Raw genomic sequence first — 15,211 nt, 5'->3', positions numbered from 1 at the left:
GTCCGCGTCCCAGTGGCCGACGCCGGCACTCGCGGCGCCACCCGCACCGCTAGCCGCCGCCCAGGGCCCGCAGTGGCCGGCCTGGACAGCGCCGTCCCCAGCCGCGCCGTCCCTCCCTGCGGCCACCGTGCAGGTGCCACCACCGCCCCCGCCAGCCCTAGCCTGGGCCGGTCCGCGCCGAGCGGACTTCCGATCCAGGAGGTCCGCTTTCCATCGTCACCGTCTCCGCTTCCAGGCTGGCTCCACGGGACGTCCCCTCCACCGGCTTACACGGAGGCCCGGCCGCCGTTGGGTTCCCAGTTGCAGCCCGAGGCGTCGGGCGCCACGGGGAACTACGACGGCCTTTCCACCATGGACCAGGCGCCGTCATCAGCCCTCCGCACCGCCGAGGCAGTGGGCCATGGCGCGCCACACCAGCAGCCACCCCAGTTCGCCAAGCTCGACTTCGCCACGTATGACGGCACGGAAGACCCCCTCAACTGGCTCAACCAGTGCGACCAGTTCTTTCGCGGGCAGCGCACCCTCGCCTCGGACCGTACCTGGCTCGCCTCTTATCACCTCCGCGGCGCCGCGCAGACATGGTACTACGCTCTCGAGTAGGACGAGGGCGCCATGCCTCCTTGGGAGCGCTTCCGCGAGCTCTGCCTCCTCCGCTTTGGGCCCCCAGTTCGTGGGAGCCGCCTGGCGGAGCTCGGCCACCTTCCCTTCACCTCCACGGTGCAGGACTACGCCGACCGTTTCCAGGCCCTGGCATGCCATGCGTCGGGTGTGACGGCGCAGCAGCGGGCCGACCTCTTTGTCGGTGGCCTTCCGGATCACATCCGCGTGGACGTTGAGCTTCGGGGACCCCAGGATCTCCAGTCGACCATGTACTACGCCCGCGCGTTCGAGCGCCGTGCGGTGGCCATCCAGCAGGAATCACCGTTCCGGACCACTGGGTCGCTACCCAGGCCGGATTCCGCGCAGGGTCGGCCTGCGCAGGCTTCTGCGGCACCCCTCGCCGCGACCACGGGACGCCCGTTCCGCCGGCTCACCCTGCCGAGCTCCTCGAGCGTCGCCGCAAAGGGTTGTGCTTCAACTGCGACGAGCCCTACACGCCCGGCCATGCTTGCCCGCGACTCTTCTACCTGGAGGTTGCAGACTACATTCCGGAGGACGCCGTCGCCACTGACCTGGCCGCCCCAGCTGTCGAGAAGGTGCTTGACGCTGGCTGATCGCCTCGAGGAGTTCCGCAAGCGCTTCCCCACCTTACAGCTCGAGGACGAGCTGTTTGTGCAGGCGGGGTGAAGTGTTATGGCCGGTTTAGCTAGGCCCACCGGGCATCTTAGCCCACAAGTTATCTTAGATTAATTCTTATGCAAGTTATCTTAGGTTAATTCTTATGCAAGTTATCTAGATTATAAATATACGCTGTAAGACTCTTTTTGGGATTAAGCGATAAAGATATTTCTATCCTATTGCCCGGCTCCAGAGGAGCCGGAAACCCTAGCCGCCTCCTGCCCTAACCACCGCCGGCCTTCTCCTCCCTCGCGACGGCGCCGACGCGCCGGAGCTCGCTGCTCGCCCCCGACCTCCGCTGTTCTGCCCGTATAACCTACGGAGTAGAGCCGGTAGGAACCCTAGTCCTACCATGGGTACAACCCCCTCTGCCCAAACCCATACCCACAGAAATCTTCTATCCCCACCCACTTCAATACCCATGGGCACAAATTGATCCAGGTCCATACCCATCGGGTATCCTATACCCAATGGGTATCCAATCAGTATAATATATAGCATTTACATTTTAAAAATGTAGAGAAATGAGTCTAAAATTCAAGTGATGTGGGGCGAGCAGACGAGCATCGACGCAGTCTCCTTAGTTGGGTGGCCTCTTGGAGGCGACAATGGAGTACGCGCAGCGGTTAGTGGAAGCCCAATGCCGTGGGAGGTGGCGGTGGGAACCCGGATCGCTGGATCAAGAGTTGGACAAGAATCTGGTGGCGATGAGTCGAGATTTCATCGTTTTGATGAGTCACATACACTAGTAGAAAACAAGCATTAGAAGCGGGCCCCGGAGGCAGTTATGTCCCCATGTTACGAAGCCACCTTTAATAATCCAGCAGAGACGGTTATTTTTGTGATCGAGGCGGTTAGAATTTAAAACCGCCTGTATTAAGAGAAGGAAACGGTTAGAAAAATGGAACCGCCTCCAGTTCGTAAGCATTTGTGGTGGCTTTTGATTTGCAACCACCTGTGTTGTTCTAACACCTATCCTATATATTTCCTCTCGTTCCTCACACTGCCAAGCCTCGAGTGCTCGCCGTGCTGCGTGTTCCCGTGCTATGTGGCAGTGCTCGTCATCGTGTTATGTGTGGCCGTGTCCAGTCTCGTTCCCTTGCTGTGTGTGACCATTCTTGTCGCCGTGCTGTGTGTGGTAGTGGCTGTGGCCGCCACCAAGTTCCGAACGACTAAGGTTTAGGGCTCAGAACCCCTACATTATCTCCTAAAGCCCAAATCCCCCACACAGAAATTTTAACTCAACTAGATTGCAGTGCTTAATTATACAATAGGTAGATAGCATTCCTTACTACTGCATCTAGTGCTTAATTAGTATTGCCACTACTAGACATAGTATTAGATTAGCTAGATAAACTACTACTCGTCGGAGGAGATGTAGATGACGTCGGAGCCAGAGGCCTCGTCGCTGTGGGTGCGGCCAGCATCCTGCCAAATGGGTGGTGGTTGTCGTCGGTGTTGCCGAGGCTGATAAACATTTCCTCCAACTCGCCCCTCGCATTGGCCAACAGGACGCGGTTGGCAGCGACCTCGCGCTCGTTGCTGATCGATCCGGCGATGGTGCGGTCTTCCACCACCACGTTGGTGGTGCTTCGGCTGCTTCAAGTTTTGTCCACACTGCAACTGCTTCATCTTCTCTGTAAAATGCAAAGTGCCTCAACTTCTTTGTTATAATGGAATTTGCTACAACTTCTCTGTTTCATCTTCTCCATAAAATGCAAACTGCTTCAGTCTCTCTATCAAAATGGAAACTACTACAACTTCTCTGCTTCATCTTCTCCATAAAATGCAAACTACTTCAATCTCTCTCAAGGCGATGATGCCACTGCTGAAAAGAGCTGGTGGACAAGGCAACAGAGGCAGAGTAACTGACGGCGGTGGTAGCGGATGGAAGGTGAAGCCAGCAAGCTCCCAGAGGCCATGGGAGTCATGACGCTGGGGACCAGCACCAAGGAGAGCACCACAGCAAGTTCAGCGGGCATCTTGGCCCAGTGGTGGGAGCCCAGTGGTATTTCCGTGCCGACCGAGCTTCCGGATGCTTTAGGTGGAATTAACCACTTGTGGGTGTAGTAGGTGTCTAACATCTTCATAATTAAATGCCGCAGGATTCTCCCCCGCTCAAAAAAAAAAAAAAGGAAAAGTATGGCAACCTGAACCAGGTTGTGTATTCTTGATATATTTTTCTTGCTTTAGTTTGAGCAACTATTGATGGAATTACCATATGTGCAGCCCCATTTGAAATACCTTCCATTCAGTTCTCACACTAAGCTCACAGCCTTAATAATATAGTCCACAGAGATCCAAGTTTAGTTCCTCATCAGTTACTTGCTATAAATACAGGACTAAAGTTTCTGATGCATACCAAACTTATATACAAACCCGAGACTCTAAAACCATACAAAATTGGACTCTTGGTCTCATCTTGGTGCCGGACCTATGTGAGTTGGCGATGCATCGCCAACCTGCCCCAACTCAAGCACACTTTGCTGTTTCAGATCATTTGCTTGAGCATCGTTGTGCGAGTCAGCGCTTGTTGCACTGAGATTACTTGTGCCGCTAGTGACTGAGTTGTAATTACCCATTCCACGAGACACCTCCAGCTCCAAGCATTCCTTGAGCTCAGCCACAACGTCTGTCATTGTTGGTCGTTCCCGTGATGGTTGTTCTTTGCACTGCAGTGCCAGCTCTGTAACCTTCCAGACTGAGTTGACATCGTACTCCCTTCCCATCTTTGAGTCAGCAATGCTCTCAATGTTACCCTCGGAGAGCTTCTGGCGCACCCACTGTGCTATATGGATGCTCTCAGTGTCAGTAATGGCGACCGCCGGCGACTGACCGGTTATAACCTCCAGTAGTACAACTCCAAAGCTATACACGTCACTCTTCTCACTGAGCCGGGATGTATTATAGTACTCAGGGTCAAGATACCCCAGGGTGCCTGCTGGTTGGGTAGTAATATGGGTCATGAACTCATCTGCGAACACCTTGGTCAGGCCAAAGTCGGATATCTTTGCATCTAGGTCAGCAGATAGCAGGATGTTCTTTGTCTTCACATCCCTATGGATCAGTGGCGGTTGGCAGGACCTATGTAGATATTCCAATCCTGTATCCATGAGACCATGACCAGCAGCCAGTTAGTAGATAGCAATGGGTTAAGGATTTAGGTTAAAAGTAGCCACAGTTGGCAGATGGATGAGGTTTTGTTCGCTTTAGCTGGTACAAGTATCAAGCCATGATGCGATCTTTCTACTACTAATACTATATTACAACTTCAGGTGTGTACACTGTACAGTCATACGAACCATGGGCAGAGTCGAGAGCAATCTTGAGACGTCGATGCCAACTGAGGGGCGTAGCGACAGACACCTCTCCTGTGACAGAGCATCCAAAAACATGGCTTATAAAAAGATCTGCAGAATAGTAATATTCTGACAAGAAAAGGTACTATGTGATTTATTAGTGTATAATTTGGACACAATTTGTATCAAGGAACACATTCAGGAAAACTTGGCTGCTCTGTCCACAAATTTTTAATAACTGTACTGGACACATGAGTATTGTATGCCACACTTTTGAGTTTGTTCGAAGTTATCACATCCTATAGGAAGTATGTGCTTCTCTAAAATGTTGTCCTTTTTTTGTGTGCCAAGAATGTAATTGAAGAAGTTGGTACAATGGGCACTAAACTTTGTAACAAAGGAAACTAGGGAGGTGCCTAAAGATGATTTTCTTCAGGGAGATACTAACTTACCTCTTAGACGATCCTCTAGGTCTCCACCATGCATATATTCATAGACAAGGGCCAGTTGTTTCTTGTCCTTGCAATAACCAATCAAGGAAACCAGGTTCCTGTGGTGAACTCGACTCAAGTGTTGAGCCTGCGATTTGCAGTAAGAACATTTGGTTCAAGGATACAAACAATAAATTTCAAAGTAGTTAATAGCCTACCTCAGATAGAAACTCCCTGTCCCCTTGAGATGATGTTTTTGAACGGATCTTCACAGCAACTGGACTTCCATTCTCCAAATAGCCTAGAAACACAGCACCAAATCCTCCTCGCCCTATTTCTTCCTTGAAGTTAGCTGTGATGAGCTTCAGCTCTTTGTAGCTGAACTGTCTGTTCTCAAACAAGTTCGACCTCTCCCTGTCCCTGGGGCTATTAAGCCTTGCGCTATTTGCCATCCATGTATCTGGAATCAAACCTGACTTTATATGGGTGATCTTTACTTACTATAAATTTGCTGGTTTCCTTGGTGAAATATTACCTTGTTTAATTCTCCTTCTATGAAGGATAATAATTGCTGCGACAAACAGTAGAGTAGCTACAGCTATTGGAACGGCTATCGCAATGATGAGTGTTCTGTTCTTTTGCTTGTCGTTTGGAGCACATGTAGAAGCACCATTGTCACAGATATTTGCATTGTTACCAATCCTAGAATTACAGCAACAATGTCTGAATTAGTTAAATTTGGAGCATTAAGAAAAAGAAAGAATAAAGGTGTAAGTTAGCTATGCAAACCTTAATACAAGGGATCCATTTTGACGCTTCCGTACTAGAGCTGCAGGAATTGATCCACTGAGTTTGTTGCTTGACAAATCACTGTAGAGCACAAATATTTTGAAATATGCTGATGCGCATATTGAAGTGAACTGAAGCAAACAAGTATACTTACAGGAATTTAAGTGATGGCATTTGTGCCAGAAAATCAGGTATTGGACCAGACAGGCTGTTATTGGACAAGTCCCTGGAATTAAAATTCTTATGAGAAAAGGCTTGAGTACGTATAATAAAAAATAAAATACAAGCAATATTCAATTTTTATATTGCGTCAAATCTTAAATAGCTCCTAAATACTAGAAGATTATGAGAACCTGAAGGTGTTCTGAGTCAGAATATGTCGTATGATGATCATATCGGGCACTTACAGGTATTGAAGGGATTTTAGATCACCGAAAGAAGGATCAACTGCACCGGTCAACAAACTAGATGACAATATTCTGTTGCAAATCCCATAGTAGATTAGTATCATGCCATGGAAAAGCTTTCTTTTTAACCTTTCAAGTACAAGCATGAATGTGCAGTTCTTTTGCACTTGACAACTTACAGAGCTGTTATCCATGCAGGACCAGATGAAGAATAACTGCAGTTCAGGCCATTCCAGGCAAATGCTTTCGGCGCACAAGGATCACCCATCCAGTTTTTCTTCAGCATGTACGTCGTGCGAATTCCCATCATGGCCTTGGCTGTTAATATGGAAAAACGGAGGTGTTTCTGAGGTTCTGCTTTACGCTATCCAGAAACAAATAATTCAAAGCTACTGGACTTGCAAATTTCAGTCCAAACTAGGATCCTTGACAGTGGAACACATGGATCAAAGTGCAAGGTACCGTCTCCATTGTTCGTCGCAAGCTCAGTCATCTGCCGCAGTGAGTATATCTCGAACGCGTTCAGGATGGGCGGGAGTGTGGCATCTGGCGTGGCGACAAGCGAGACGGTGTGCTGGCCTGACCCCTGCACCACCACCTGTTCCACAACCTCTGCGGAGAGGTACTTCGGGGTGTAACTCCGGCTGCCGTTCCACGAGGCGCCGTCAACGAGGATGTCGAACCGCCTCAGCGTGTTGCCCGGCAGCTGCTGTAGCTCCGTGAAGTAGAGCAGCAGGAGGTAGGCTGCGCTGCTGCTGTCATTGTTCTGGGAGGTGTCCGGGCTCCATGAGAAGTCGAGCCGGGTTCCGTTCACCGGAGTGGCGGCGCTCCGCAGCACCACAGGCGGCGCGTCGAAGCTGCTGGCCTTGGAGACATCGACGTCGGCCGCCGTCGTTATGTTGGTCCACGCAGCGACGTCGCCGTAAGACTGCCAGATGCGGTCATAGGAGTCAAATGGGTACCTGTTATTGTTGGCAAGAAGCGGAATCCGGTGTGAGAAAATCGGCAGAAATTGCAACTCGTGTGCCTGAAACTCCAGGCTCTGGTTTGGCCAATAGATTTTGCAGAATTGACTCTTGATCGACCTAAAATGATGCATTTGGTTTGGTGGTAGAGAAGGCCAGGTGTCAGTCATGCTACTTGGCAGTTCATTCAGGAATTGAAGTGCAACAACAATTTATATAGTGATATAATCTTTTTTTTATTAGATCAAGCTGTGGGGTCAATGGCCAGCTGTCAGTTTGACCGCATTTCAAGGGGAACTACATGTTAGTCTCTCTGGGACTAGGGAGTTGTGATAATAAACCATGTGTTCTAGAAAGGTGATAATGTTTAGAACCTTGTTAGTTGTCTGAGATTGCTAACCACTCTTCCAGGGTGGTTTCTTAAGATGATTGATCGTTTGATCATATGAGCTTTGCAGGTAACATAAAGAGCAGCATCAACTATAAAAGGTAGTACAATCAAACGGAGGAGAAAACTCAAGCTCAGGGTTTTATGTTATTCCGTGTGCATACGCGGTGTCATTTTGGAGCAGAGTAAGTGCATAGCGGTTTTCTTACAACTCTGCAAAGCCTATTTTAAAATGTTCATCCAAATGGAAACTTGTGCAAGAAACCAAGGAATGCTGCTGCCCTACGTGATGTGTGCAAATGGTCAAGATAACCCATTTTGACCTTCACATCAAGTAATCGGCAGGCAACTACAATATGCATCAGTAGTTATCACCGGGCGAACCTGTATATCTTATAGAAACTAGCCGGCCGCCAGAAGTGGTAGCGGTTCAAGGCGAATCTCGCCGCCGGCCGGCGAACGTTGAGCAGGAGCAGCGACTGGTTCACGGTGGCCTCCGGGTACATGGCCGCCCTGAGCGGCCTCAGGTCAAGCCCGGAGATGAAGGGCGTACCCTGTCCTATGTCCACCAGGCACACCTGTATGTAAACCAAAAATACTTGTCACCAACCAGTTCACTCAACAAAGCTCAAATTGTTAAGTCTGCCTAGACTCCTGGGACCTGAAAGAAATCAGCCGGGGACACGACGACGGCCTCGAAGATGTACATGTCATCGGGCGCGGTGACGTTGACGGCGGCCCAGCGGTTGACCCCGAGGTAGAGGTGGAAGGACGGGGGCCTGTTGAGCACGTCGTAGTTGCCGTAGTAGAAGCTGGACCTGACAAGGTACCTGCCTCCCGGCGAGAGCCCCCGGAGCGTGTAGCAGTTGCGGGCAGCACCACCGGAGAAGTGGCGTACGGTGAGGTACCGCGCCGCCAGTTCCCGGTCGCTGTACGGCGGGTTGATGCCAGCGTTGGCCCCCGCGCCGGCGTCGACAAAGCCGGCGTCCGAGACGTACCTCAGGCCGCGCGTGGACTCGTCGGGGTAGCTCGGGCCGTCGGCGATCCCGCAGTCGATGCTGATGAAGCCGAGGGCGTCGGGCTGGCCATGGACGAGCTCGGGTGACACGAAGCATGATAGGACGAGGAAGAGGGACACGAGCAACCGAGGACAAGCTGCTGCGGCTGCCGTTGCTGGCTCCATGGCTGCTGCATGCACGTTGCTACTCCGGCCGGTCTTCCCTCTCTCCTGATGTTGTTCTGTCCTTTTATGTGAAGTTAAGGCCTGGTACGTCGTACGTGTCGCTGCCAGCCGGCCGGCCGGCGAGGTTGGTGGTGTTGGAGGAGTAGTGGCAACGTTTGGTTGGGCTCTCATCAGGCGGTTGCGCGTGCAGGTCAACTCGTTCGTTGCAAGTGATAAGAGTTATCGGCGGAGGAAACGCCCGAGAATTTCGGAGCCGGATCATCTAAATTAGAAGTGAAGTTACGATGCTACAGTGCTCATCTACTGTAAAATGAAAAAGAAATGTTAGAAATTATTAGTAGGTTATTTACTTTTGGTAATTACTGTAGATATAAAAAATTCAAAATTAATTTTATCTCACCATCAACTTGTTTGTATGTAATTACTATGAATGTACATACTAGATTCGTAATTTAAAAATTAATTTAAGTTATTTTAGTCTTAATTGTATGGACTAACAGAAAAAAAGTTAGGGTACTATAACTTCTCTAGATCTGGTTCCGAGAATTTCGGGGATCGCAGCAGCAAACAAGCAGCAGTCAAGCGAAAGGAACATACGGGATTAAGAATTAGAAGAGGGCCGATTACCGAGTACTACTACAAGAGTACTACTTAGATCATCTCTAGCCGTTGGCCCCCACATGAGGCTTGAAAATCGTCGCTTAGGGACGAGCCGGCGCAAAAATCGGGGGGCGATTGGGTTTCCGGCCGCCGCCCCCCTAGGCGCCGATATCAGCTCATTTTTTTCGCAAAGCGCTCGCTTTTTGGCCCAATTTCGGTGAAAAATCAGCCCGATATCGGCCTGTATTCGCCGTGGTTCGACGCAAATTCAACACAAGTAATTTTTTTATCACATAGTTCATCACCGAAAATCAATAGAAATCAAAAGGTTCAACAACAAATAATTCAGTACAAATTATATAGTTCAACAAATAAAAACTCACATTTCATCACACATCGAACTAGGCATTGCCCTTGAGCCTCCATAGGTTCTCCACCGGATCCTGCTGCAATTGTTGATGCACCTGTGGGTCTCGGATCTCCTGACGCATATTGAGGAAGGCAGCCTAGGTTGCCGGTAGTTGGTGATCAACTTGCACATCAGCATCGGCTTCCTCCTCCAGCAACGCCGCGAGCGCCTCCTCGTCGTCTGACTCCACCGCCGAGCGGGTAAACCGCCGAACACCTGGCGGGCGTGGTGGGCGCACAGCCGCCGGTATACGGCCCTGCGTGGCCGGAGCGCCGGAAAACTCGCCCTGAAGGTGGTGGAGAGGTTGTCGCGGCGAAACCTTCTCTTTTTTCTGGCGGGGAAAGGCCTATCTAGCGGTGCTGGGCGGCGGGCGGCACCGGGATCGGCAGGGTGGTGGCCGAGCGCTCGGGGGTGGGGGGCAAATTTGGACGATTGCTTTGACTTTTCGCCTGACAGTGTGGCCCAAGCGTGCTTTTCCCTTCCGCCGGAGTCCCCGAGCCCCCCCCCCCCCAGCGCACTGGGTTCGGCCTGGGATCGCCGGGCCCAAAAACGGGCCGAGCTGACGGATTTCGGCATCTTGGGGATGCGACTGGGGTTTTTTTTGGCGCTGGCGCGAAAAAAGTCGCCCTGGGGGGCCTGTTGGGAGCGCGGCTGGAGATGCTCTTAGGTATGAATGGATAGATAGGTAAAACAAAAGAAATGATACAACAAAGAAAACATATTTTTAGTAAAGTTTTCGTTATAAAAGGATAGCCCGGGGCCATAGGTTCACTGGTGACATCTTTCCAAGCATACAAGTGTAGCGTGGTGAAAAAATTGCAATATTTATATTTGTGACTATGATCATTAACGATATAATCTCATATATGCATTACGTTCGTGATATATAGGTCGTTATCTAACTGCATCTACAACTTACTCCACCCCAAGACGGGAAAATATCTGGTGCGCCGGAGCTTGGGTTGCTACCGGTGCACCGAAGTTGCGTTGTGTTTTTAAAATGTTCAAAAAAATCTAAAAAAAGAATTAGCACACTCACACAACATTATTGTAGGTTGTCACAAAATTTGAAATCAAAATTCGAAACATAACTCGGAAAACAAAAATGACAAATTCGACACTGAATAGTACATAACATAACTTGAGGTTTAGATTTGGCCCATTAACACACTGATGTCAAACTTGTCATTTTTTATCTCAAAAACCATTTCAATTTTTTACACGAAAATTTGTGACATCATACATTGATGTTGCGTTAACGTGCTAGATTTTTTTTCCAGATTTTTTAAAATATTCTATGACATCTGGTGCACCGGTAGCACCACAAGCGCGGGTGCACCGGATACATTCCCACCCCAAGACTGCTATCTAGTATGCATTCTGAAGTATTAAGCTCATAACAAGCAGAGCGTTGCAATAAGTAAGATGATATAACGTACTATTCAGTGTTGGGCTGTACACCGGCGGGTTTGCGCCCACCTCGCCCGCAAGGTGTTCGGTGATTTGTCTGCCCGACGATGGACTCGGACGACGAGGAGGTGCTCGCGGCGTTGCTAGAGGAGGAAGCCGATGCCGACGTCCAGGAGCAGGAGCATCTCATGGTGCTTGCCGCCCTCGCCGGCCTGCTCGCGAGCAGTGAAAAGCCGTGGCGAGGTGGCTCGGCGCCGGGGCGGGTGAAAGAAAAGAACCGACATCGTCTGGAAGGCTACTGCATGCTCTATTCTGACTACTTCGCCGACGCTCCATTGCACGGCGAGAAAACATTTCGGCGTCGTTATCGGATGAGCCGAAAGCTTTTCCTCGGGATTGTGAATTCCATCCGGGAGTTCGACAACTACTTCAATTGCAAGAAGGATTGCACCGGCAAACTTGGATTCACCTCAATTCAGAAGTGCACGACAGCTATGAAGATGCTTGCATACGGAGCTCCCGGTGATTCACTCGACGACTATGGGCGCATGGCCGAGTCCACCACCATTGAGTGTTTTTACAAGTTCTGCAGGGCAGTGGTGCCTGTGTTTGGACCGCAATACTTGCGAACACCCAATGCGGAAGACACTGCTCGAATCCTAGCACAGAATGCAGCAAGAGGATTTCCTGGGATGCTTGGAAGCATCGACTGCATGCATTGGAAATGAAAGAATTGTCCATTTGCTTGGCAGGGGTTGTACAAAGGCGTCAAAGGCGGTTGCAGTGTGGTACTTGAGGCAGTGGCCACACAAGACCTCTGGATTTGGCACTCTTTCTTTGGGATGCTAGGAACTCACAATGACATCAACGTCCTGCAGTGCTCCCATGTCTTTGCCAAGCTTGTTGAAGGTCATTCTCCTCCGATGAACTTCGAGGTCAATGGGCGGCACTACAACAAGGGGTACTACCTAGCTGATGGCATCTATCCGAGATGGTCAACATTTGTGAAGACTATCTCAAACCTTGTGCCAGGAGGCAAGACTGCCTTCCTTGCGAAGGTTCAGGAGGCTTGCAGGAAGGATGTCGAGCGGGCATTTGATGTGCTCCAATCGATTTGCTGTTGTCCGGTACCCTGCTCAGACCTGGTTGAAAGATCAAATATGAGAAATCATGACTTGTTGTGTCATCTTGCACAACATGATCATTGAGAGCGAGCAGGAAGAACCAGTGTTTGACACAGAACCATATTACAGGCAGGATCCTCTTGCCCAAGTTGATCACCAGCTACCGGCAACCTGGACTGCCTACCTCAATATGCGTCAGGAGATCTGAGACCCATAGATGCATCAAGAACTGCAACACGATGTGGGGAAGCACCTATGAAGGCTCAAGGGCGACGCCGGGGACGACGTGTAATGAAATATGAGTTTTTATTTGTTAAATTATATAATTTGTATTGAACTATTTGTTGTTGAACTATTTGATTTCTATTGATTTTCTGTGATGAACTATGAAGGCAAAAACACGCCGAACTATATGATGAACTATTTAATTTTCTATTTGTTGAATTATTCATGAAGAATTGACGCCGATATCGTTTTCGCTGGAGGCAACGGCTGGGTGGCCAACCGGCCCCAGAGACAATTTTGCCTCCTCGACCCCAGGCGAGCCAACGGCTGAAGATGCTCTAAGTACCTAGAGGCAGTTAGCGTTTGCCGGTGGGCAGCCATTTTACCTCACCACGTCCTCCGAACAAATTTACATTTAGCTCAGCTTGTTGGACGGGTGATTTTGGACAAGTGATGTAAAAAGCAGGTATTTATATATAAACTCTAAGGTTAAAATTCCAAAGAAACATCAGATAGAAGCAAACATACTGCTGCCATACGTTTGATTCAACCAAACAAGTTTATAGATCCACCAATAGAGCTAAACTAAAACAGAAACAATAAACAAAAATAAGCACCAGGGGCTAACTCAAGTAACTGGACAACCAAATATCCAAGCATAATCTTCTTTATGTGGACCGAAGAATCCAGACCACGACAGCGAAAACTGATAACAAACATCACCAGGTTACCAAAGTACCGAGCAAAAACGACATCCATACTGCAATACATGTCCTTGACAGGTAATCTAGAGGCAGCAACCATAGATAAACAGCAATGATAGCTCTAAGTGGCCTTGTCGGCCTTGGCAGCAGAGGCGGCAGCCTGGCCTCTGAGACGACCAGTCCTCCTAGCAGCGATGAGACCAACCTTCTGGCCAGGTGGTGCATCACGGCGGACAGTGGAAGCGTGACCAATATGCTGGTGGTTACCTCCTCCGTGGGGATGCTCCACAGGGTTCATGGCCACACCACGCACCTTAGGCCACGAGTTCCTCTTCACACGGTACTTGTGGTAGGCGTTACCAGCCTTGAGCATTGGCTTCTCAGTCCTGCCACCACCAGCAACCTGACCAATCATGGCACGGCAGCTGCTTGGGACAATCTTCTTGGCACCAGAGGGGAGCTTGATCCTACATAAACAGAAAATGAGTAACTGTGTACAGATATTTGTACAGCTGAAGAATTCATCAAAAGCATGAGGCCATCGGGCAAAATAACCGAAGATACACATATGATCTTGTACTGACAATAACTGATAGTAAGAAATGGTCCACATCTAAGTAAACGCTAGTGATCATAATTCTTAAAGCACAGTAGGCCAATCTGAAGACAGAAGCAGGATAATACAGTTAGAGATCGCATGTCTCTGGTTTAATGTTTACAGAATTACAAGATGCATGTCCAGTTCAAGATAACTGAAGAGAAAGCATGTCATGCCAAGTTCAAAGTTAACAGAAGAAAGCATATCGTGTACAGTTCTAGGATAACAGAAGAGCAAGCATATCGTAACAGTTGTAGATTATAAGATGAACAGGAGACATTTCAAGGCTCAAAGACAGAATGAGTTCCTACGAATTTGTCTTTGATAGATTAACAAACATATGAAGCTTCTAATCAATTAAAGAGTATCTAAATCACACATATCAGAAGCAGTGAACGAACATATATTCAGATCGAACTATGAGCATTTAATCATTTCCTACCGCGAAACACATACATCAAATCTAATGACAGTTACTAGCAGGAGAACGTCAGATCTAACCATAGTCATGTACTTTAGAGAGAGGGTTGAGAGGAAAGGGAACAGTACCTTGAGGTGCCGTTGTCGGGGTTGTGGCTGATGACGATGGCGTAGTCACCGGATGCCCTGGCGAAGACACCGCGGTCGCCGACGTGGTGCTCGACGTTGCAGATGACGCCTCCCTCAGGAACGGAGCGGAGCGGGAGGACGTTGCCGACGGAGAGGGTGGCGCGGCGTCCGCAGTAGACGAACTGGCCGGTGTACATACCCTCGGCGGCGACGAAGAGCTCCTTCTGGTGCTTGTACCTGAACGGGTGGCGGAAGGTCACCTTGGCCAGCGGCGCACCACGCCCCGGGTCGTGGATGACATCGGTGACGACGCCCTTGAGGTACCCGTTGCGCTCGCCGAAGTCGAGCGACCTGAACCGGGCGGGGCCCTTGCGGTGGTGGGTGTGGGACTTGAAGACGGAGCCCGCACCCTTACGCTGAGCGCGGATCACGCGACCCATCTCGGCGGCGGCAGCGGCGCAGTGGCGGCGGCGGCGGTGAGGGGAATGGGTGGGCAGCTGGGCTAGGGTTCGACGAGGAGGAAGAGGGAGCAATATATAGGGTGCGGCACGGGCTTTGTGGTTTGATTACCCTATAGGGTGGACGGTCGGGATGGGGGATGGGGGCGCGTCTGGGCCGTTGGATTCGTTTGGTCACGCAGTAGGACCGCAACGTCAGTGAAATAGCGTCGCCGGGCCGTGCTGTGACGGACTAACGAATGAGGAGTGGACTGGGCTGTCATGGGCCAGCTTGTTAGTGTTGTGGGAATGAGAAATGAGCTGGTAACAGGCCGAGTATCATTCTGGCTCCGCCCGTTCGAAGTGATCAAACCCCGAAGACGGTTGTGGTGTTGGGAGCGGTGAGCGAGCAGGA

General features: G+C 50.0%; 2 protein-coding genes and 1 long non-coding RNA gene across 3 annotated transcripts in view; 1 reads left to right on the top strand and 2 right to left on the bottom strand.

Annotated features, from left to right (window-relative positions):
- The window catches only part of LOC119307747, a 12,437-nt gene extending 4,530 nt beyond the window's left edge, over positions 1–7,907 (top strand). The window contains exons 2-4 of the long non-coding RNA XR_005149503.1: positions 4,554–4,719; positions 6,403–7,526; positions 7,628–7,907. This is a non-coding gene — a long non-coding RNA (uncharacterized LOC119307747). The remainder of the gene's footprint in view (positions 1–4,553; positions 4,720–6,402; positions 7,527–7,627) is intronic.
- On the bottom strand, positions 3,439–8,856 carry LOC119307744 (probable LRR receptor-like serine/threonine-protein kinase At1g05700). The gene is made up of 12 exons (XM_037583826.1): positions 8,219–8,856; positions 7,942–8,135; positions 6,667–7,166; positions 6,384–6,522; positions 6,205–6,276; positions 5,952–6,023; positions 5,798–5,878; positions 5,544–5,710; positions 5,227–5,468; positions 5,030–5,156; positions 4,581–4,649; positions 3,439–4,381 (listed from the first exon to the last, which is right to left on the bottom strand). Exons 1-12 carry the CDS (start codon positions 8,738–8,740, stop codon positions 3,696–3,698), a joined length of 2,871 nt encoding a protein of 956 aa, XP_037439723.1. The 5' UTR covers positions 8,741–8,856; the 3' UTR covers positions 3,439–3,695.
- Positions 8,857–13,036: 4,180 nt separating this feature from the next.
- Positions 13,037–14,878, bottom strand: LOC119307743 (60S ribosomal protein L8). The gene is made up of 2 exons (XM_037583825.1): positions 14,360–14,878; positions 13,037–13,679 (listed from the first exon to the last, which is right to left on the bottom strand). The coding sequence occupies exons 1-2, from the start codon at positions 14,797–14,799 to the stop codon at positions 13,334–13,336; spliced, it is 786 nt and encodes a 261-aa protein (XP_037439722.1). The 5' UTR covers positions 14,800–14,878; the 3' UTR covers positions 13,037–13,333.
- Positions 14,879–15,211: the final 333 nt, after the last annotated feature.

The sequence above is a fragment of the Triticum dicoccoides genome, chromosome 5B, assembly GCF_002162155.2.
Source record: "Triticum dicoccoides isolate Atlit2015 ecotype Zavitan chromosome 5B, WEW_v2.0, whole genome shotgun sequence".
Classification (NCBI taxonomy): domain Eukaryota; kingdom Viridiplantae; phylum Streptophyta; class Magnoliopsida; order Poales; family Poaceae; genus Triticum; species Triticum dicoccoides.
Note: the sequence above shows the minus strand (reverse complement) of the source record. Positions and strands in the feature narration are given on the sequence as shown.

Excerpts from the sequence above, each read along its gene's own strand:
- LOC119307744 (XM_037583826.1), bottom strand. The coding sequence starts at position 8,740 with ATGGAGCCAGCAACGGCAGCCGCAGCAGCTTGTCCTCGGTTGCTCGTG. Across the intron at positions 7,167-7,941 it reads AGTTTCTATAAGATATACAG|GTACCCATTTGACTCCTATG; the intron begins GTTCGCCCGGTG and ends CAACAATAACAG. Across the intron at positions 5,879-5,951 it reads ATGCCATCACTTAAATTCCT|TGATTTGTCAAGCAACAAAC; the intron begins GTAAGTATACTT and ends TGTGCTCTACAG.
- LOC119307743 (XM_037583825.1), bottom strand. The coding sequence starts at position 14,799 with ATGGGTCGCGTGATCCGCGCTCAGCGTAAGGGTGCGGGCTCCGTCTTC. Across the intron at positions 13,680-14,359 it reads CCCGACAACGGCACCTCAAG|GATCAAGCTCCCCTCTGGTG; the intron begins GTACTGTTCCCT and ends CTGTTTATGTAG.